General features: G+C 38.9%; 1 protein-coding gene across 1 annotated transcript in view; it reads left to right on the forward strand.

The window, feature by feature from the left end:
• Positions 1-12,121, forward strand: part of ENPP1 (ectonucleotide pyrophosphatase/phosphodiesterase 1) — a 73,864-nt gene extending 61,743 nt beyond the window's left edge. The window contains exons 21-25 of the mRNA XM_061428001.1: positions 893-1,022; positions 2,069-2,149; positions 3,054-3,186; positions 5,304-5,466; positions 7,678-12,121. Coding sequence (XP_061283985.1) covers positions 893-1,022; positions 2,069-2,149; positions 3,054-3,186; positions 5,304-5,466; positions 7,678-7,848 — 678 coding nt within the window. The 3' untranslated portion in view covers positions 7,849-12,121. The remainder of the gene's footprint in view (positions 1-892; positions 1,023-2,068; positions 2,150-3,053; positions 3,187-5,303; positions 5,467-7,677) is intronic.
• The last annotated feature ends 11,333 nt before the right edge of the window (positions 12,122-23,454 follow it).

Consider the following 23,454-nt stretch of genomic DNA (forward strand, 5'->3'; position numbering starts at 1 on the left):
TCTGGTAAGATATAGGATGCTCTTAAGGGATAGAAAGGGGATTTGAGAGAGCTTAGTTGACTATAGCAGTTAGATTTTAAAAACAGAGTTATTGTTACTACTCACTAAGATTGTTCATATATATGTAATTTTTGTATCTGTATGTAGAGAGAATACACACACACATTCACATATGTACATAAAGTTTCTACCTTAATTTGATTTTTAATTTTTGAAGAACATCTTCAAACATTTCAAACACTTTTTAATTGACTTTGTAATATTGAGTTTGCCAAAAACTTGACTTGTGTTTTTCCATAACATCTTCAAAAAACCCAAACAAACTTTTTGGACCACTCAGTATACAGCAGTTTACCCAGTTTTTTGTAGGTCCCCATCCTATTTATTATAGTTTAATACCTTAATTATAATGTCCTAGGACTCTGTTTGAATTTTCAGTTTTCTTATATAATGAAAGCTGCAAAAATTGAGTCATCACTACTCATGAGGTTTTCATATTGAATTGCTGTTCCATGGCTTTCCCCCACCGCCCCCCACCATTTTTGGCTGTATTGTAATATGGAAAAGTCTGATCTCTAAAAATCAGCAATTCACTGCACAAAAGTTTGAAACTGAATAGACAAAAATATTATAAACAAAGGTAGCACAACATGGTAGGAAAAATTTGCACATATATGACAAGTGATTAATATCTTTAATATTATAAAGAGTTTCTACACGTTGGTTAGAAACAAGATGAATACACTAATAGAAAAGTGAAAAGTGCAGGGCATGAACAGACAAGCAGACCCACATGATTTTATGACGTGGTTCACCTTTAATTATTTGTAAAGCTCTAGCGTTCTGTTCTATATGCCTCATCCCTGATTGTCCTTTTCATTTTGTTCTTCAGGACAGTTTCTCTACAGAAGACTTTTCCAACTGTCTTTACCAGGATCTCCGAATCCCTCTTAGTCCTGTCCATAAATGTTCATTTTATAAAAATAACGCTAAACTGAGCTATGGGTTCCTCTCCCCACCACGTAAGTCTCTTCCTCGCTGATGTTCCCTTTCCCTTATGTTCTTTCTTTCTACCATTTCCTTTCCTTTCTTATGGGGACGTGTACATCTTGTTTATTTATTGATGAAAACTGTGAGTGGAAAATGGAACTATTAGGGAAATTTTTCAAGTATCTAAAACTTAAGTTTTGGAAACCTGTTTACTTTTGTTTGGAGAGTGATGGATTTAGGGTAACCACAGTAGATAGAACATTCTTCACTTTTCTGCATTTCTTTTAAACAGAATTTGAGAAACTCAGGTCAAAAGGATGCATCAGGGTTCTTAGGAAGGAGATAGCATTTTGTTGTTTAAAAAGAAAACTCTGATTTGTCAAAGGATGAGGTAAAAGGAGAGCCTGAGTTTGCTTGCTCTTGCACTGATACAGAGCCCCTGAGGAATGGCTTTTTTTTTTTTTTTCTGAAATCTTATTCTATTTTTTCAAGTGGCAGATCTGTATGTTAATGAGAAGACATTTTGAGGCCAGCCTAAAAAGGAAAAAAGTCAGAAGACTCCAGTCAATATGCTCAATATCCAGTTCAGTCCCCAGAGCAAGCTTCTGAAGTCAGAACTTGGCTTTTGCGTTATAAAAATAGGTCCAAGCCAGAAGTCCATACAAAGAAGCCTTGTACAGCACATTTCAGGAAAGACATCCCTTGTGATGTTTTTTCTGGTTAGTAGGTGTTCTGAAGCCAGATGTTCTCATTTTTACTTTTCTCTGTGAAAGAGTTCAGGGAAAGATTGTTGACACAATGTACTTTAGTTGAAAATAAGGCAAATGAGGTAAAATTTGAATATGTTTAATTTAGGCCCTTCGTATTAAAGATTTTGTTTCTTCATCTTGAAGAAGAAAAGATCCAATGTTTTTTTAAGGGACCTGATCACATTGCATTACCCGCCTTGATCTAGTACCTGGGAAAGTGTTACGAGTTTAAGATGATAGCCCATTTTTTAAATACCCCCATGAGAAAGTATAATTCTTACTGTGATTTGTGAAGAATGAAATAGTTGTTCTTGTTATTTTCTTTGTAGAATTACATAAAGGTTCAAGTCAAGTATATTCTGAAGCATTACTTACAACTAATATAGTGCCCATGTACCAGAGTTTTCAAGGTAAAATTTTTAATCTTACAAACACTTTTGGTGGGAAAAGAATGTAATGTTACTCCTAACTTATCTAGCTAATGTAATCTACTAATAGATATTAAATTTCAGTCTGTTGCCTTATTTAACTATTTGGAAGTTCTTGATAATTGTTTTTAATTTAAAATGAATAGATTTTACATCATTATTAATTATTGTAACTATTGGCTTTTTTAAGAATAAATACACATTTATACTTTAAGTAATTTACAGAGCATACAAGGAAAATTTTATTGTAGTTTACCTCTAGAATGCTTTTGAATAGTTAAAAATTCTCTGCTGCTGCTGCTGCTAAGTCGCTTCAGTCGTGTCCGACTCTGTGCGATCCCATAGACGGCAGGGAACCAGGCTCCCCCGTCCCTGGGATTCTCCAGGCAAGAACACTGGAGTGGGTTGCCATTTCCTTCTTCAATGCATGAAAGGGAAAAGTGAAAGTGAAGTCGCTCAGTCGTGTCTGACTCTTAGCCACCCCGTGAACTGCAGCCTACCAGGCTCCTCCATCCATGGGATTTTCCAGGCAAGAGTACTGGAGTGGGGTGCCATTGCTCTAGAATATTTCAAAAAAAAAATACAGATGTTAACAATAAATTTGAATAGCTTGTCTTGTTTGTGTTCTTATATTTTTTATACTTAATGATAATATGTGATCTCAGCTTCATTGATAATACATATGTTTAGGGATGCCTGAAGTAGAATTGACTTCAGCATTTGCTCGTTAGTCTTTCAAAGAGCAAAAGCTGAACGATGGATTTTTGGCCAGACTTTACTTTATCCCTAATTATGACAAATGCTAATTTTGATTCATAATTTGGTTCGTAGTTGATTTACGTCATCTTGTTCTTTTGACACTGTGGCGTCTTCCTTCTTGTTTCAGTTATATGGCACTACTTGCATGGCACCTTACTGCAGAGATATGCTGAAGAAAGAAACGGTCTCAATGTTGTTAGCGGTCCTGTGTTTGATTCTGATTATGACGGACGTTATGATTCCTTGGAGACTCTGAAGCAGTAAGAACATATTTCATTTACTCTTAAATACAGCTCTCCAATGGGACTACCATCCAGTTGAGTCAGCAGAACCTCTTCTATCTAACTATTCGTATTTGTATAGCTGACATTTCTGATTATGCAGGAAGCCCCTTGAAATAGCTGATTAATTTTGATATTTTGATGTTCAGTAAAATATTTTTTTAGATGAAAGTAGTGTTTATCCCCCACTCAGCTTAGATGAATAATTCTATAGCTCATATTAAATACTGACTCTGCCTTTTGTTAAGAAGTTAACAACAGTGTTTAAAATCTCTTTCGGTGGCTATTGTGAAGATGCTGTTTTAACTAGCAAACTGCCAGTTTCGAGACAAAGAATGATACAGCGTGGCTGGAGGCATCCTGCGTCAAAGGAGCAGAAGACAGAAAGCCATAGTGCCGCAGCGTTCCGTAGCTTGAATGTCACAGCTTTCAGTTTTATCCGACTCTGCTGCAAGGGGAATTTGTTGCAGGAGCGAAAGTGGGGTGGACGAGGATGGCCATGTCCCAGATCGCTTCTGAGTCCCTGAGATGGCCACCAAGTGTGGGTTGCTGGCTCCATACAGGAAAGACTTCAAGAGCGAGACATAGTAAAGAGAAAGAGGGTTTATTCCGGGAGAGACACACTCCATAGATGGAATGTGGGCCATCTCAGAAGGCAAGAGGCACCAGGGTATGGAGTGTCAGTTTCTATAGGGGTGGGTGATTTCACAGGCTAATGAGTGGGAGGGGTATTCCAGCTCTTTTGAGGAAGGGGAGGGTGTTTCCAGAAATTGGGCATTGCCCACTCTCTGATCTTTATGGTCAGCCTTGGAACTGTCATGGTGCCTGTGGGGGTGTCATTTAGGATGCTGATGTGTTACTGTAAGTGTATATTGGCCCCCAAGGTCTAGTGGAATTTGAATCGTCTGCCACCTTGGACCTAGTTTGTTCTAACCAATTTATGTCCTGTCCTTGGGCTATATTGTGTTTTTAAAGGTTGTTCCCTGCCCCCTTCCAGTCTCTGAATGATACAGTGACCTTCTTGAGAAACCATCAGTGGTGCTTTCATAAAGGAAAGAGGAAGAACATTTTAGAGATTGGTTGATCTTTATTAAAACAATTGCAAAATCTTTGGAAGCAATTTTGGTTCTTCAGTCTATGAGAAAAGTGGAGTGAAGCATCCACTGGGATTCAGCCCCTGTCTGAGAACTACTCCCTCAGGCTGACTTAGAGATTACTGTTTACACATATACACCTGTGACCACATCATTTGTGAAATTATATTTTTATTATATTCTTTAAGGCATAAGGATCCTATGGAAATGCCTCAGAGGTGGCAGCAGGAGAATGGGTAAAGAAGAGAACTTATACCTTTTCCATTCACAGCTTCAACTGGAACACATTTTAATATGCTTTATGTATCATGGTTCCACATAAGATTGTGGTTTTTGTTTTTTTTTTAATGATACCACCACTACCTTAAATTTTGAAAGATAACTAAAAAACCAAATGAATCTTCTTTTTTTTTCCCAAACAAATCTAGTCTTGAGGCCTAAGGAAATAGAATTAAGATGAGGTAAAGGTGTTACTTGGGACATCTTTGAGAATATGCTTTAATTAAAAAAAAAAAGTAAAAACAAAGCTATAGAATAGGAAAGAAGATCCAGTTAAAACAACAGCTTCTCTGAATGAGCCAGAATGAAAAAATCTCAAACCATTTCTCTTTCTTTCACTTTCTGTTCATAACTGCCTGGAATTTAAAAGATTCTCAGTAATGCTTTAGAGTCTTGGTTGTACATATTCAAAATTGATGATTTTTTCCCTTAGTGTCTCAATTCCAATTTATTAAGGTGGAATTACAAAAAAAATACAAAGTTTTAATAAATTTCTGTAAAAAGTAACATTATTTGGGTTGTGTTTCTATGTCTTCTAATTCTTCTTCTTCTCCATCTGGTAGAAAATGTGAGGTATTATGATGACTAACTTCTTACAATATGTTTAATTATTTGACTGAACTTTATTTGGAGATGTATTGTATTAAAAATATACTTGAGTGAAATAGTCATTAAAGGGAATAGTTATTTTTTTCTTAAAGTGAATATTACTATATTTTACAGAAACAGCAAAATCATCCGTAATTTGGAAGTTCTGATTCCAACTCACTTCTTCCTTGTGCTAACAAGTTGTAAAAACACATCCCAGACTCCCTTACAGTGTGAAAATTTAGATGCCATGGCTTTCATTTTGCCTCACAGGACTGACAATAGTGAAAGCTGTGCGGTAAGTGGCCTTTGTTAATTTATCTTTAAGCATTGATATATAAATATGTTTGTGCATGTCTTACATCTGACATTACTGTGGGAAAGGAAGAGATAACTAGAAGATACATGTTTGAGATTATAGAATGGTTTTAAACTTGATCCTCTTAGTTTATTCAAAGAAGATTACTCTTGTCTGTTAAAAGCACTAACAGTAAGATCAAAACGTAAAAACTTTGTTGACGTCATATGGCTTAGTCACTTAATCTGTGTATAAATTCTGGGCCCTCCCCTGGAAAAAAAAGGGCTGCAATAGATTTATACTTACATTTTACTAACCAAAATGATGTTAAGTGCCTTGAATTAGGTGTTAAGTTACTTTTCTATCTGTACCATTCCAAAAGCTATCATACCGATAACTTAAATATAAGCATTTAACAAATTCTATAATGGCAGTGTAACAAGAAGACACTGAATATTGGATTTGAACCAGAAAGTGAATTGTTTGAAGGTGTATCAGATATACTTGGTCTTCCCTGGTGGCTCAGATGGTAACAAATCCACCTTCAATGAGAGAGACCTGGGTTCGATCCCTGGGTTGAGAAGAGCCCCTGGAGAAGGGCATGGCAACCCACTCCAGTATTCTTGCCTAGATAATCCCCATGGACAGAGGAGCCTGGTGGGCTACAGTCCATGGGATCACAAAGAGTTGGACATGACTGACCAACTAAGTACATAGCACATATACTTACTGACCCCTTCTGTTTCATGTCTGAAATAGTGACTAAGGATTAGCTGGATTTGGCTTGAGAGAACAGATGTCTTTTATTTATTCATGTAAATGCTGAAACAGATGGCCAATATCTACTGGCCAAGTAGTCTACTGAGTCAGGCTCTTCCCTTGCAAGCCAGAGAGAGGGTTGCTGGAGTGGAGGAGACTGATATAATAGCAGTACTGGGTGGTGGATGCTGGAAGCTAATGGAAAATGGAAATTATTGATCTTTTATGTGAAAAGTCTGTATTTATTATTTGCAACTAATAATATCATCAGGGCACATGAACCTTTATTGAAGTATGTCTTTAAAGTATAATCATAGCACACCAGCCCGTGGATATGTTCTTCATCTGACTTTCTCCAGTCGCCATTTTCAGAAAAATTTACACCAACATATGGATGTATGATTTCCATCTCTGCCTCCATGTGCCAGAGCATAAGCCTTTAATTCTTTTTTGATCTCATATTAGCTAGAACTTCACTACTTCACCAGAAGTGAAAGTGTATTTTTCCACTTCCCCTAACCCTTTCTTCATTGCAGCTGTGTAGATAACTGATTCTGATAAGAACTAGCATTTGTATAGCTCATTTGCACACATCATTGTGTTTGATCTTTAGAGCAACCCTGTGAGGAGGGCGCAGGTAAGAGAATTCGTATTCAGATACTAAATAACTTGCCTCAGTTTACCTGGTAGGATGATGGTAGAAGTAGAACTTGAATCCAAGTTGTTGTTCAGTCACCCAATCATTCTGACTCTTTGCAGCTCCATGGACTGCAGGATGCCAGGCCTCTCTGCCCCTCACCATCTCCCAAAGTTCACCCAAGTTCATGTCCACTGCATCAGTGATGCCATCCGGCCATCTCATCCCTCCGATGCCCTCTTCTTTTTCTGACCTCAATCTTTCCCAGCATCAGGGACTTTTCCAATGAGTTTGCTGTCTGCATCAGATGACCAAAATACTGGAGTTTCAACTTCAGCATCAGTGCTTCCAGCCAGTATTCAGGGTTGATTTCCCTTAAGATTGACTAGTTTGATTTTGCTGTCTGAGGGGCTCTCAGGAGTCTTTTCCAGCACTGTCGTTTGAAGGCATCAGTTCTTTGGCATCATTCCAAGTTCCTTTCTGCTAATTCCCATATTCTTTCTACCATGGCATGTTACTTTTGTTTTCCAACATTTTTAACCCCATACTTTGGTGTTTCTTGCACCAAGGCACTATAGGTACATCTGTTCCACATATACTTTCCTCAGATTTGATACATCTACTAAACAAACATGAATGGTATGTATTGGATGGTGAACTGCTCAAGAGCAGGGATTATGCCTAATAATTCTCATGGCATCTGCCATTTAAGAGACAGGGTGTCATGGCTGATTACAACGAGGGAGATGCAGAGAGTGTGGGGAAGGTGGACTGACTATTGTCCAGTGACTTTTCTTCCTTTCCCACCCTCATAGCACGGGAAGCATGAATCCTTATGGGTTGAAGAACTGTTGAAGCTACACACAGCTCGGATCACAGATGTTGAACACATCACCGGACTCAGCTTCTATCAAGAAAGAAAAGAGCCAATTTCAGACATTTTAAAGTTGAAAACACATTTGCCAACCTTTAACCAAGAAGACTGAAACTTTTTTTATTCCAAAAACACAGCAGTAAATCTTTGTGAAAGAGCCTTCTGTTTTATACATCCTCTATTTACACTGTTGCATTGTTTGGAGACTGTCGACCAGAGTTAGAACTGGGAATCCTCTGTGATACATGACCTTCTCAGGGAAACTTGTGGCCTCCGAATAACAGTAGGAAGGTGTTCCTACTGGGTCTCACACATGTTTGAATGTGTAAGAATTGTTCAAAAAGAAAAAGAAAAAAAAAAGAATTGTTCAGATTTGGGAATAAAGACAGATCATACCTAAAACTGCTCTTCTACTTCTCTTAAGGGCAGAAGGAGCTGTGAACATTCTCTGGACACCAGATGTTTGAATCATATTATCATTAATAAATTTCTGTGATGCTGACAAACACCAGACTAATGAATAGGATTGGAGTAGACCATGTTTCATTAGTTCATTCACAGGAATTTAAAAGTGATTCTGGATTCTTTTTAACTTGGATATTCATTTATTTTCATTTTAATCAGAAAAGTTAATGGGAGCAGAAATATTTGAAGCCCTATTTTTATCTCTTCTGTACACCCCCTCAAAAGCTAACTATTTTTAAATTGTAACTGGGTTTCTTCCGATTTAATGATTCTTTCAGGTTAAACTTTGAGGGACCATCTGTACTGAGTGTATCTACCCTTTACAAAATTTAGTCTACATTTGTACCAAAAAATAAAAATATTCCCAATCTGATCACTGATAATATAGGTTGAAAATAACTCCAATAATGGTTATTTTATACCATTAAAAGTGTGTCTTGTCTTAGTGAAACTTCATGGGGCTTGTCAACTCATGCAAGATAGCATTTTTCATCCAAGTAATAGAAATGTTTTCCTCTATACACAAAAATCACTCTATTAGCAACAGAGCTGTACTGTTCTGAGATGTTCATTTTGAAGTTCCATTGATTTGAAGAGAATGTATTACCATCGTTTTATATCTTCTTAATACTCATGATAAATGAACTTGATTTTCTTCACTTCATAGACCATATATATATATATATATATATATATATATATATACATATACACCCTTCAGTACCAACCTGTGAATGTTCAAAAGCTACATTCATTTTTTAGGCTACTTGAGTCTGATTTAAGTGTTATATTATTAATAACACCAAAGGTCTGTATTTGTCCTTCACATTCCACTTGTTCTTCAATAGCATAGGGGCCCCAAAACCTTTAGATAATACACTTTGCATCTGAAAATTATTTACTTATTTAGAAAGTTTCATTGATTTTATTTTAGTCCCACAGGTCCCTGAAGTTCTATAAATTTATTCTTTTCCCCCAGTCTCTTTTTTCTCTGTTATTCAGATTGGGTAGTTTCTATTGTTCATTTCTATTGCTCTGTCTTCAATTTCACAGATTCCTTCCTCTAATTTCATTTTGCTGTTGAGCCCATTCATTGATTTTTATATTTCAGTATTGTGGATTTTTTGTTTCTAAAATTTCCATTTGATTCTTTGTAGCTTTTATTTCCTTGCTGAGAATTTTTATCTCTTTGCTGAGACTTAACACTTTTGCATTTGTTTCAAACATGTTCATAATTGCTTATTGAAGCATTATGATGGATGTTGTAAAATCCTTGTCAGATAATTCCTACATGTGTTGTCTTTATGTTGGCATCTGTTATCTTTTTTTATTCAAAAATATTTTTCTGGTTCTTGTTGTAATAAATGATTTTCAGCTGAAACCTGGACATTTTAGGGGTTATGTTTGAGACTGTGGATCTCATTTACCCTTTCTGCTTTAGCTGACTTTAGCAGGAGAATGGGGGGCACTATCCTATTAATGCCAGTTGTGTTAGAGTCCAGGAATTTTTACCCTCTATTGACACTCAGAGTGAGGAGAAACCCTTGTTGCTGGACAGAGTGGGAATTCAATATCCTACTCTATCTCCATTGCTGCCTCCCTGCCTGGGATGTGCTGCTGCTGCTAAGTCACTTCAGTCATGTCCAACCCTGTGCGACCCCATAGACAGCAGCCCACCAGCCCACCTTCTCCCGTCCCTGGGATTCTCCAGGCAAGAACACTGGAGTGGGTTGCCATTGGATGTGCTGGGTTCCTCATTGGTGCTCCCATGTCGTCTTCACTGATGCTATGGACAGGGGTGGCAAGGAAAGTGTTTTTGTTTTGTTTTGTTTTGTTTTAATCACTATTGGGAATAAAATTACCAGTTTCCTACTCAGCCTTCTCTGATGCTATTCTGGCAGAGAACTTGGGGCAACTCTTCACAGCCTGGCAAGCCCCTGTCTTTCCTGACATGGTGATGTTTAGTTGGAGTGAAGTGGTTACTGTTTTCTTTCTTGCTAGGCCACTCCTCTTCTGGTCCTTTGGCTGGAAAGATAGCAGGCCTTTCTTGGGGCTTCTTTTTGTCCTTACTTGTTGGAATTTCCAGGTTTCTGACTTTTTCAGCAACAAGTCTGGGGTATATGAACTAAAAGAAAACCCAGGGAAACTCATTGCAGTGTTGCTCCTTGGGTCTTGAGGTCCCTAGCCTGTCTGCCTTCTCCTCTCCACCTTTTAGAATCTTCCTATGTTTCTTTTATATATAATAACAAAGCTTTTTATCTGCACTTTGCAGAAGGATATCTACTTCTTTATAGAAGTATCTTACTGATTTTTATATGTCCTTCACATACAGACACAGTTGCCTCTACATGGAACATCTTAGCAGATCTTAATTAAGTGGATAGACGCCTTTCCCCTTTGCCAGACACCAGGAATAACAGAAAAAAAAAAACAAGTTATAGTCTTTTGGGGGCTTCCCTGGTAGCTCAGAGGTTAAAGCGTCTGCCTGGAATGCGGGAGACCCGGGTTCGATCCCTGGGTCAGGAAGATCCCCTGGAGAAGGAAATGGTAACCCACTCCAGTACTCTTGCCTGGAGAATCCCATGGAGGGAGGAGACTGGTAGTTTACAGTCCATGGGGTCGCAAAGAGTCAGACGTGACTGAGCAACTTCACTCACTCACTCACTCATAGTCTTATTAGTCTTGAAGAAAGGGAAGAGACATAATAAGTGTAAATGATCCCAAAAGTGTGGCAAATGTTATAATGGAGCCATGGGTGGAGTGCCAGGGAGCACGAAGGAGGCACTGGGTGCTGCTTGGCAGTGAGAGTGGTGATTTGCCAGAAGTGGTGATGACTGGGCTAGAACTTGAAGGATGAATTTGAGCTCTTTAGGCGAATAGGTGAGGAAGGGGCATTTTAGCCTCCCTTGGATTCATACATTTTGGGCATTTTTCCATTTACTGTTACTTCTGATATTTTCCACAAGTGTCACTGTGACCAGTTTACAATATGCAACTATTTCATTTTTCTTTTGTTGACCTGTTCTTAAAGGAAATGTCAGAATATAAATTCTGTGCTGACTCTTTAAAGGGAAAGGCATGCACATCTGTTCCTACTTAGTTTTCAGTTGCTCTTATACAGCATTCTTTTTTTGTCCCCTCTTGTCTTGAAAGAGACCCTTTTACTCTTTAATCAACTTAAAACATACGATTAGTTTCCATTTTGAATGCTAAATTCACATGATCATGTATGGAAATGTTTTTATCTTACTTTTCTCAATAAAGGCCATTTTTTCCTTTCAAATGAACAGCAAAACTTTTATTTATCCCTAATTTTACTGCCCCGTCTCTAGTCAGTACTTCTTAAATGAGGTAAGTAATTCTCATGCAAAATTTTCTACTTGGTTAGTCTAGTGATGGCAGAGCAAAAAGTCAGGTGAAACCTAAAAACATTTCCAGGAATCAGAGAAAAGAGGGCAAGCCTTAGGGAGAATAAGGTGAATGCTCAGGTTCCAGTGGGATAAGGAGAGCCATAGGTCAGTTGGCCTGATTGGTCCTATTTAAGGAGATAAGAGAGACCAGACTGGGAGAGAGCTGAACCACCGAGTCCTGCAGGAGGCTCTGACCCCCTCTTGACTATTTTCTGCCACTAGCTGCAATCTGTCCTGCCTGGATCTGTGGGTACGTGTTTATCTATAATTGAAACTGTTGAACTTTGAAACTAAATGTGATCACACTTCCTACTGAAGCCTAGCACAGGAATTTAGTATGTAGGTGCTTTCATAAGCACCAAGTTAAATTTCTTTATGACTATAGTTCAAGGACATTTTCCCTGATTTTTGATCAGTCTAAATATTGTAAGATAGAAAAAGATTCTATAGAATTAGTGTCTCTAAGCTAAGAGATGTGGATTTACAAATAAAAATTGTGTATCCAGAAGACTGGCTGCTTTCCTGTGTGGATGTGGATGTGTGTATGGAAGGTAGGGGCAGGGAATGGGTGGAGCTACATCTCTAGGGACTGCTGCTGAGTGCAAGGGGTGTAGACGATTAACCACAGCTGTGTTGTCCGAAGGAGAGACAAGATCCAAAGTTCATTTCAGTTTCACAAAGTGAACAGCCATTTCTGACGCGTGACTGATTATTCTTGTTTTTTGGTATTCTAATTACATTTAGCTATACTTCAAAGTAAAAAGAACATATAAATGCAAGGCATATAGAAATATCTTTCCAGTATTTAAAATGATCTGAAACCAGAAGGAAAGACTCCAACTTGTAACATATAAATTTTTTCAACATGAAATTTTCCTATTTATCTTTTCCATAATATATAGTGACTGGAAAAAAAAAAAAGATGTTTACTAGAAATCATATCTATACCAGGAACGAAAGATGTATAAAATACATTTAGTTTACTAGGAATGAGTATTACACCTATGGGATGGTAAAAGGAAGCAATATAATCCGACCCCAATGCAATTGTTTTAAATTTAACTTCATACTTGCCCCCAAGCACTCAATTCAGGGGATGATTTGAGGATTTTAATAAAAATATCTAACATATTATTTTAAAAACTCATATCCAATTTCACTATATATCAGAAATTCAGAATTCAGAATAGACTTCAGCTTTCACAGAAGAGAGATACAAAACAATTTAATAAAGATACAGGAAATGAGATTTTTACATCTTTTGATAATTTTGTCCAATGCTGTCCAGGTATTTTTCACTATCAAAGGTCATTTCTGCCTACACTTAAATGCAGTGGTTTTGGGTTTAAATAAAGGAGGAAAAACAGGGGTTTCAATGCAAAGTTTATAAGTTAACGAAAGCTTGAAATGATTTTAAATAAATGAGAACAAAATATTCTCAGTCCAATGAATAGATCTCATTGCTCCAATTTTCACAATTAAAATCTCAGATAAAACCTACAATTTTGAGTTCTCTGTCATAAACTATTCTATACCTTGTCACAATTTCACTGTCTTGAGTTACTCAGTTTTGTTAAAGTCCAAACAGAAACAAGCTGGTAAATCTATGGGGCTTTTATTTGTGTACTATCTTGTTTTTCAGGTAACACCACTGATTATCTCAGTAGCACACTTTAAGACTGCAACTAGATTAGATTCAATTAGAGCAAAACTGACAATAAGTTTCAAAGCTGTGCTTACTCTGTTAAGGAATTAGGCATTAGGGACAAATTGGGGAACAGGGCAGATGGGATGCCTGTCCGCTTCCTTGGTACTTATTTTAAGTTCTAGCCCAAGGCACACTGGGGCTTCCCTGGTGGCTCTGCAATGCAGGAGACCTGGGTTTGATCCCTAGGTCAGGAAGATCCCCTGGAGAAAGGAATGGCAACCCATACTCCTGGTATCCTTGCCTGGATAATTCCATGGATAGAGGCTACAATCTATGGAGTCACAAAGGGTCAGACATGACTGAGCTACTAACACTTCACTTCCTTATGAGTCCTCTTCTCTATTCCCATAAGGGATTGATCATGTGATCATACCCTCCTAGACCTTGCACCTCCCCTCAAGACTAGACATTCTGTAGTTGTCCCAACTGCCTGTGTTCCATGACCTGAGCACAATGTTGCTAGATGGCGTTGAGACCTAAGAGATTGTCCCCAAACTCCTTAACCCACTCCCATGCTAGATCTAAGTACATGGCTTGCAAAAGGCAGGCTGCAACCATAAAAGATAATAAAATAGTTTCAGGGTAATATGGTTATAGGTATAAGAGGATTTTTAGCTTCCATCTGGGGTTTCCAGGGAAAGACCTGGCAGGATCATCTCCTAAAGAGAAAACATTACCATAAACTGTGTAAGGAAAACGAGAAGTCCCAAGAAGGTGCATCATGTATACGTCTCTCAGCCTGTGATCTTCTGTTAACTTTGCTGACTGTATCCTTTGAGCTTATTCCAGAATACTGTAATTTTGATAAGATGTGTGTTGAATGAAATTGAGTTCGCTGTTTCACCAGGAGTACAACTCAATACTGTAGGATATTACCCCCTCTTCCCACCTCCCCACCCCTGTGGTTTGAATTATCAACAAAAAATTAATCAATCAAAGAAGGGATTGGGAAATTTTAACTGAGTCAAATCCGAGGACTATAATCCGGGAAGAGCATCTCAGAAAGCTCTAAGAATTGTTCCGCCCATTAGAAGTCAAGGCACAGTTTACATAAGTTTTTTGAGGCAGAGTGCAAGTCTCTCAGTTTTGTCTGACTCCTTGCGACCCCACAGATTATACAGTCCGTGGAATTCTCCAGGTCAGAATACTGGAGTGGGTCACCTTTCCCTTCTCCAGGGGATCTTCCCAACCCAGGGATCGAACCCAGGTCTCCCGCATTGCAGGTGGATTCTTTACCAGCTGAACCACAAGGGAAGCCCTTGAGGCAGAAGGCTGTATATTAAATGATGCATTATTGATTATATAAACCAGATTTCAGCACCATGATGGTGGGTCATGTGATCCTTTACAAAATCAACAGTATTATCTTCTAAGGAGTTATCTTGTTGGCACTAGGAGAATGTTGCTGTTTATGGTTGAATAGGCATTCCTGCTGATGGGGGAAGTTTGGTCAATTCATAATGTAGCTACCCAATGCATGGTGCAGGGAGAGGGGAGGCCAAAGAATTTTTTTGTTTACAATTTTCTTATCTTGCCATAAGGATGAATTTCATTTACATAACTCTCATTTGGTATTTATCATGTATTTCTTAAATTGATAGAGGATTTTCACGTATTTATTGTCTTGTCTCCAAAGTTATTTCTTGAGAACAGAAATTAGCTTTATATTCTCTGTTTATAGTGCAGCACCTTGCATGCAGTAGCTGTTCGGTCTGAAAAATGACCAAGTGAATAAAAACCAGTGAGATGATCCTAGCAAAGCATCCATTTAAGATTGCCAAGACATCACAGGTTACAGAAATGCAGCTGAAGGACAATCCCACTGAAATGAATCATTCTTTGCATCCCTATTTTTAAGTTCCAGATGGAATTTTCAATGGAATATTTTTTAAAAAGAGTTCATTTGTAGATATATTTCTAGTGCACAAAGCAGATTTTTTTTTAAATAATAAGAGATCAAGAATGCCTTTCAAGGGCCATTCACAGTTGTTTCATTGACTGTATATCCTGTGGAAAGTATGATGCCTGATGAACTGAAAGCACAAGAGGGAATTTTTCAGTTTTGACATGTCAAGTGGAAACCCTCCACAAAGCACTTAGTGTTTCTCCAATAACAAGTTGTCATAGATACTCACTAGCAAAGGTGGAGGTGCATGTCAGTGTCATGCGTGCTTCGTAGCCCACACTCCAGGAGCAAAAACTTTCTTTTTTTTAAACCAAAGAAGCTACTTGTGTTTTATCAACAGGATACCACAAAGGCGTGGGCAAAATCAAACTGAACTGGTTTAACCCAAGACGGACAAAGAAAGCTAAAGGTCACTACTTTCCGTATCTTGATTTCTCTCTGTTTCCATACCAACCCCTCAAAGCTGACGGACACTGGCCCTGACTCATTTCTGTGTTTGTTTCAAAAGTACCTGGTGTTGAGCAGAGACGCTTTGCAGCTGTACTGGGAGAGACACCTGCTTTGAGAGAGACACAGCAATCAGCTGCCCCAACTGGGCTCTTACTTGACCACAATATCGTGCTTGCACAGATGAAACCTGGGGGAGTGTAGAGTTACCTCTGCTGTATCACCATGCTAAGATCTCCCCAAAAGGAGGGATTTGCACTATGCTTGGCACTATGCTGTGTACAAAGGAATTTGGAAGACTGCACGTTCCTGGGCTGCCCCTTGAAATCCCCACCCCTTTCCTGGAGCCCTGTCGATCTCTACCTCTTGATCCTTAAAATTCCCTTACTCCCTTCCCCTGGGAAACTGTTGCTTTTGGTGCTCAAGCGCCTCTTCTCTATTCTCTGGCCATTGAATTTTCATTCAATGGTTTGGTGTAAGTCTATCTTGCTTGCTCCAAACTCTGTGTTGTTATTGGCAGTGCAAACCTGAGCGAGAAAGAACCTCCTGACTGAGCTCAGGATGGGAATGGAAGTGAAGGGAGTTCAGTTCAGGTAGGGCCCCAAGAGGGGCCCTCACATTTGATCTAGTTCTTATGTTCATCAACTCCAGTAACGCATTCTGCAGTGGGAGAAAACAGATCAGCCTGGAAAGAAATAAGTAGGTGGTAAGAACCACCCCGGAGCAACTGGAACAAAGAGATTTCAGGCGACTTCCCTTTACCAAAGAAGAGAGATTTTCCCCTTTCCTAACTCTTCCTCCTATTTTTGAAATTTAGGGCAATTGTATCTAGCATTGCCTATGATGGTAGTGAACTAAGAAGTGTTAGAGGTGGGTTAAGTCACCTCATCCCTCTCTGATGGAAGGTTGACAAAAAACTTAATAACCAGTGCATCAATAATATTATTATGACAACAAAAGTCTTTGAAATGAGATCAAATATGATGATAATTATAATAAATACCCATTACTGGATGCTTATCTTGTTCCAGACATTGCGTTAAATGGTTTACATATATTTCCTGAACAATCCTATAATGTGAAAATACTCAGCTAACTGTGGCTAGTGGGTTATCCCTGGCAGGGACTTGAACTCAGATCCTGGCAAAGTTCATATGTTTAAGGAGTATATCATGTTGCCTTCTTAATAAACACATGGAAAATGTTCAAGTCATCAAGTTCTACTCTGTCAGTAATTGAACTGTAAAACAGTTCTTGAAATACATTTATTAATAGTGTAATATTAATAGTAGGACATATCACTAATTTTTCAAAAAGCTTTTTAAAAACATAACCAAGATACATTAACCCTCTATTGAAAAATGGGCAACAGTTTGGATTAAGGCATTTGTAGGAAAAAAATGCAAAGAGCAAACCTAAGTGCATAAAAATGTTTTACGTCATTAATTAACATTTTTGTGCTTACCACATGGGGAAAAAACTAAAAAGATGCAAATCTCCACTGTTTCGAAGTTAATAGGCAGTGAGACCTCGAGAAGGGCATCACAAGGCAAGATACTCTGATATCTCTGACAGTGATTTGATGATTGTGTTCTGAAGTCTAAAAATTGTCCATAAACACTTCAGTCTTCAGTTTGAAGAACTTTCAGTTCTTCAAATTTGTTCTAAAGAAGCCATTATCCAACTGTCAGAAGATACAAAGTAATATTTGAACTAAATGGTTGGCTATTATTAGAGAAACAGTAATGATATAGTATATTCATTGAATACACTCTTAAAATGTGATGCTTATCTAAATTTATTAAAGTAGAAAACTTCACTTTCAATTTCAATAAGAATTGAAAATGACAGCTTCTAAAATAGCATATGATAATGTATCCATTTTGGTGAAAGGAAAAAGAAGATCCCTTTTCTTCCTCTTTCCCCTTCCTTTTCTTCCTTCTCTTTCTCTCTATTGTTTCCTCTGGAAGTAAACACCTTAAAATATTAGCAGTAATTATATCTGAGTGGCGGGATTTGGAATGATCTTCACTTTCTTGTTCCTCTATAATGCATTAATTTCATAATCTGAAAAGAAACAGTAAAATTCAATTAGGCAAAAGGTATTTTAAAAATTCATAAAGTACCTGAAGTGTCTTTCCCCATATCTATGTAGGTGGTAAAAAGTCCAAAGAGCACAAAGTACCCAGTACCGAGGGATATTGACTAGATACAGATTAATAGTTTATACGTGCCATTCACTCATTACACTGCTGGTTGCCGTGGCAATGCTAACGCAGTTCCAGAAGGCACATTCTGACTTGAATTCTGCCATACTGCACAAGACATTTGTCTTTTATCGTCTTCCTTTCCATTTTCTGCATGCACACACACCTGATCTAACTTCCTTCTGATCCTACTTTCTTCTAATGTATCAGAGAGGAAGTGTGGTTCTTTTCTTCCCCAGCCCTGACTCCTCACTGCCTGGAGGACTTTGTTTTCTTAATGATTAACCCTTCTTTCTCACACACACATCTCTGATTCCTACCTCTGAATGATCCCATGTCTCTGCTTTGACTATGCGTGTATCCTATTTATCTAAAGTATTAACCCGGCTGCATTTGCCCCCTCTGACTCCCTCACAATCTCTCACTATGGGAGAGAACAAAAAAGTGACTGGTTTTTATTTCCTGACTTTATTGCTTCACGAATCTCTTCCCTTTGTTTGAAATTCCGGTTTCAGATCACCTCCCCAAACTTCCTTACTTCCTATAACCTGCCTTAAAAATGTAATAATTCCTGGGACTCCCTGGTGGTGCAGAAGTTAACACTTCCAGTGCAGGAGGTGTGGGCTCAGTCCCTGGTCGGGGAGTTAAGATGCCTCATATGTCATGGCCAAAAACCCAAAACATAAAACAGAAACAATATTGTAACAAATTCAATAAAGAATTTTAAAATGGTCCATATCAAAAAAATTTTTTAATAAATTTTCCTAATTGATAGGTTTTCTTTTTATTTTGGAAATTAAAAAATATATTGTAAAATATACAACATATTTTTAAATTTCCAAAATAAAAAGAAATATACACAATGGAGTATTACTCAGCCATTAAAAAGAATACATTTGAATCAGTTCTAATGAGGTGGATGAAACTGGAGCCTATTATTCAGAGTGAAGTAAGCCAGAAGGAAAAACATCAATACAGTATACTAACGCATATATATGGAATTTAGAAAGATGGTAACAATAACCTGGTGTACGAGACAGCAAAAGAGACACTGATGTATAGAACAGTCTTATGGACTCTGTGCGAGAGGGGGAGGGTGGGAAGATTTGGGAGAATGGCATTGAAACATGTAAAATATCATGTAAGAAACGAGTTGCCAGTCCAGGTTTGATGCACGATACTGGATGCTCGGGGCTAGTGCACTGGGACGACCCAGAGGGATGGTATGGGGAGGGAGGAGGGAGGAGGGTTCAGGATGGGGAACACAGGTATACCTGTGGCGGATTCATTTTGATATTTGGCAAAACTACTACAATTATGTAAAGTTTAAAAATAAAATAAAATTTTAAAAAATATTGTAAAATATAAGGAGGAAAATAACACTCATCAATGCAGAGTCCCAGTGACAACATTCTTTCTAGTTTATTAATTTCTTGATCGTTGCATTAATCTTTTAGTTTTGTATTTTCAAACATTATGAGTATTTCAAGCATCTTTACATGATCCTGATTCCATTTTTTCAGCAATATTTTTCTTCTTTATTTGTAATTTATTTTTTCTATATTATTACTTCTTTGAGCCTGTTATCCCCTCTTTTAAAAATCCTTCTATTGTTCTACTATGTCTTCCTTAAGTTTATTTTCTGGATTCATATTTCTATTAACCTGTTCTGTAATGTGAAACATTTCTTCCCACTTTTTTGACCTCTGTATTTTTCTTCTAGATGAAATAGAAGAAATGAACCCTCCCTTCCTCCCTTTCTACAATCCTTCCTTCCTAACCCTAACCCCCCTCCCTTCCTTCACCCTTCCTCCTTTTTTATCCTGCAGTAATTTGCTGAGTTTAATGCCATTTATTTTTATATTACTCATTGTATATTATTCTAAGATGAAGCAGTCATCTAGTTGCATCTGAGAATTGTTTGTGTTTTCCTTTAAACTACTGTGTCAGGGAGGACTAATTTTGTATCCTATTCAATTGTCTGATGCTCAAGGGCAGGGTAGAGATGGATTGAGGCTGTCTTAGACTTTCTGTGATATTTGGGATCTTTCCTTCTTCAGAGATTGGGTCTCAGAGAACTGTACACTTCATCTTTGGTTAAAAAATCCTATGTTGGATAATTTTGGACTTTGACTTATTTCTCCAGTTTAGTGCAGACCAAGGAGATTTCATATCTGTCAACTGTATTTTTTCTTTCTCTGTTTCACTGGATTTCCTCCTATTATATCCTTATTTAACCATTGGAGTAGATTGTTGGTTTTTTCCACTCTGAATGCCTCTTTTCAATATGACTTTGCTGCTCAATCCTTTGAGTGTGGGCTAGACTTGTGACTTATTTTGACCAACCGAATGTGGCAGAAGTGATTTTTTTCCACTAATGAGGTTGTCAACTGATGTGGTCACCATGCAGCTTATGGTTTCAGCTCTGAAAATGCTCCTATCACCATGTAAGGAGGTCAGTGCTTAACTTTTAAGTGATGAAAGACTACATAGGAGAGAGGCTGAACTCACAGCCTGTTCTAAGGGCCCAAACAAGAATGTGAGGCCATCTGGTGGTCTAACTCCAGTGGAGCTGCCAGATAACTGCAGCTGTATGATCAGCCCCAAAGGAGACCATCAAAAGAAACACCCAGCTGAGCACACCCAAGGAGTAATGAGAAATATTAAATCATTATTTTAAGCTACTATGTCTTAGGTTTTAATGCAAAAATGTATCATGGGGAAACTCAGCAGTGACCACCAGACTGGAAAACGTCAGTTTTCATTCCAATACCAAAGAAGGGCAATGCCAAAGAATGTTAAAACTACAGTACAGTTGCACTCATTTCACATGCTAGTGAGGTTATGCTCAGTCCTTCAAGCTAGGATTCAGCAGTATGTGAACCAAGAACTTCCAGATGTTCAAGCTGGATTTCAAAGCAGAGGAACCAGATATTAAGTTGCCAACATTCATTGGATCATGGAGAAAGAAAGGGTTCCAGAAAAACATCTACTTGGGCTTCATTGACTACGCTAAAGCCTTTGACTGTGTGGATCACAACAAACTGTGGAAATTCTTAAAGAGATGGGAATACCAGACCACCTCACCTGTCTCCAGAGAAAGCTGTATGTGGTTCAAGAAGCAACAGTTAGAACCGGACATAGAACAACTGACTGGTTCAAAATTGGGAAAGGAGGCTGACAAGGCTGTATATTGTCTCCCTACTTATTTAACTTATATGCAGAGTGTGTGTGAAAGTTGCTCAGTTGTGTCCAACTCTTTTCGACCCCATGGACTATACAGTCCATGGAATTCTCTAGGCCAGAATACTGGAGTGGGTAGCCTTTCCCTTCTCCAGGGGATCTTCCCAACTCAGGGATTGAATCCTGATCTTCTGCATTTCAGGTGGATTCTTTAACAACTGAGCCACAAGGGAAGCCCAAGAATACCGAAGTGGGTAGCCTATCCCTTCTCCAGGGGATCCTCCCAACCCACGAATCGAACTGGGGTCTTCTGCATTGCAGGTGGATTCTTTACCAACTGAATTATCAGGGAAGCACATATACAGAGTACTTCATGAGAAATGCCAGGCTGAATGACTCACAAGCTGGAATAAAGACTGCTGGGAGAAATATCAATAACCTCAGATATGCAGATGATATACCACTCTAATGACAAGAAGTGAAGAAGAACTAAAGAGTCTCTTGATGACGGTGAAAGATGAAAGTGAGAAAGCTGACTTAAAACTCAACATTCAAAAAACTAAGATCCTGGCGTCCAGTCCCATCACTTAATGGCAAATAGAAGAGGGGAAAGTGGAAGCAGTGACAGATGTTATATTCTTGGGCTTCGAAATCACTGCAGATGGTAACTGCAGCCAAGAAATTAAAAGACGCTTGCTCCTTGGAAGGAAAGCTATGACAAACCTGCTGCTGCTAAGTCGCTTCAGTCGTGTCTGACTCTGTGCGACTCCAGAGACGGCAGCCCACCAGGCTCCCCAGTCCCCGGGATTCTCCAGGCAAGAACACTGGAGTGGATTGCCATTTCCTTCTCCAATGCATGAAAGTGAAAGGTGAAAGTGAAGTCGCTCAGTCGTGTCCGACTCTTTGCGACCGCATGGACTGCAGCCTACCAGGCTCCTCCATCCATGGGATTTTCCAGGTAAGAGTACTGGAGTGGGGTGCCATTGCCTTCTCCTGGATAGTATAAAATTGAATCTAGAAAACTGCAGCCGCTGCACTTCAGATTCCAACACTAAAGAGGAGTTCGCCCCCTGCTGGCCATATTAGAACTGTTCGGTTCAGTTCAGTCACTCCGTCGTGTCCGACTCTGCTACCCCGTGGTCTGCAGCACGCCAGGTTTCCCTGTCTTTCACCATCTTCCAGAGTTTGCTCAAACTCATGTCCATTGAGCAGATGGTGTCATCCAAACATCTCATCCTCTGTCGTCCCCTTCTCCTCCCTTCTGTCTTCAATCTTTCCCGGCATCAGGGTCTTTTCAAATGAGTCAGTTCTTTGCATCAGGTGGCCAACATATTGGAGTTTCAGCTTCAGCATCAGTCCTTCCAATGAATAGTCAGGACTGATTCCTTTAGGATTGACTGGTTGGATCTCCTTGCAGTCCAAAAGACTCTCAGGAGCCTTCACCAACACCACAGTTCACAAGCATCCATTCTTTGGCTCTCAGCTTGCTTTATAGTCCAGTTCTCACATCCATACATGACTACTGGAAAAACCATAGCTTTGACTAGATGGACCTTTTCTGGCAAAGTCGTGTCATGGAATAAGCTGGACATGGAATGAACTGATCATGGAATAAACACGTTCCATGTAAGATTTGTTGATCAGTTGCTCAAGCCTGTCTGACTCTTTTGTGACCCCATGGACTGTAGCCCACCAGGCTACTCTGTTCATGAGATTTCCTAGCAAGAATACTGGAGTAGATTGCCATTCCCTCTTCCAGGGAATCTTCCTCACCCAGGGATTGAACTTATTTCTCCTGAATTGCAGGCGGATTCTTTACTGCTGAGCCACCAGGAAAGTTCCATGTAAGATTGCTGCTGCTGCCAAGTCGCTTCAGTCGTGTCTGACTCTGTGTGACCCCATAGATGGCAGCCCACCAGGCTCCCCCGTCCCTAGGATTCTCCAGGCAAGAACACTGGAGTGGGTTGCCATTTCTTTCTCCAATGAATGAAAGTGGAAAGTGAAAGTGAAGTTGCTCAGTCGTGTCCGACTCTTAGCGACCCCATGGACTGCAGCCTACCAGGCTCCTCCGTCCATGGGATTTTCCAGGCAAGAGTACTGGAGTGGGGTGCCATTGCCTTCTCCCCATGTAAGATTAAGTGCTTTTATTTACCAAAATATTTTCTATAGAGACACTAAACTCCCAGAGCCATTATCTATAATTATTCACTTATCATTTTTCCATTTCTTAAAATGAATGCACAGTTCATTTGGGTATGGCTCACTCATCCTCCAACTTTCAGTTAACCCTAGCAGGTGCCAGGAGCTGTGCTAAACAGTTTTCAAAGATGACATTGGTGTGGATCTAAGTTTGGCATCTAATAGAGTAACATATGGAGAAGACACGACTGAA

Source organism: Bos javanicus, chromosome 9, assembly GCF_032452875.1.
Source record: "Bos javanicus breed banteng chromosome 9, ARS-OSU_banteng_1.0, whole genome shotgun sequence".
Lineage (NCBI taxonomy): Eukaryota > Metazoa > Chordata > Mammalia > Artiodactyla > Bovidae > Bos > Bos javanicus.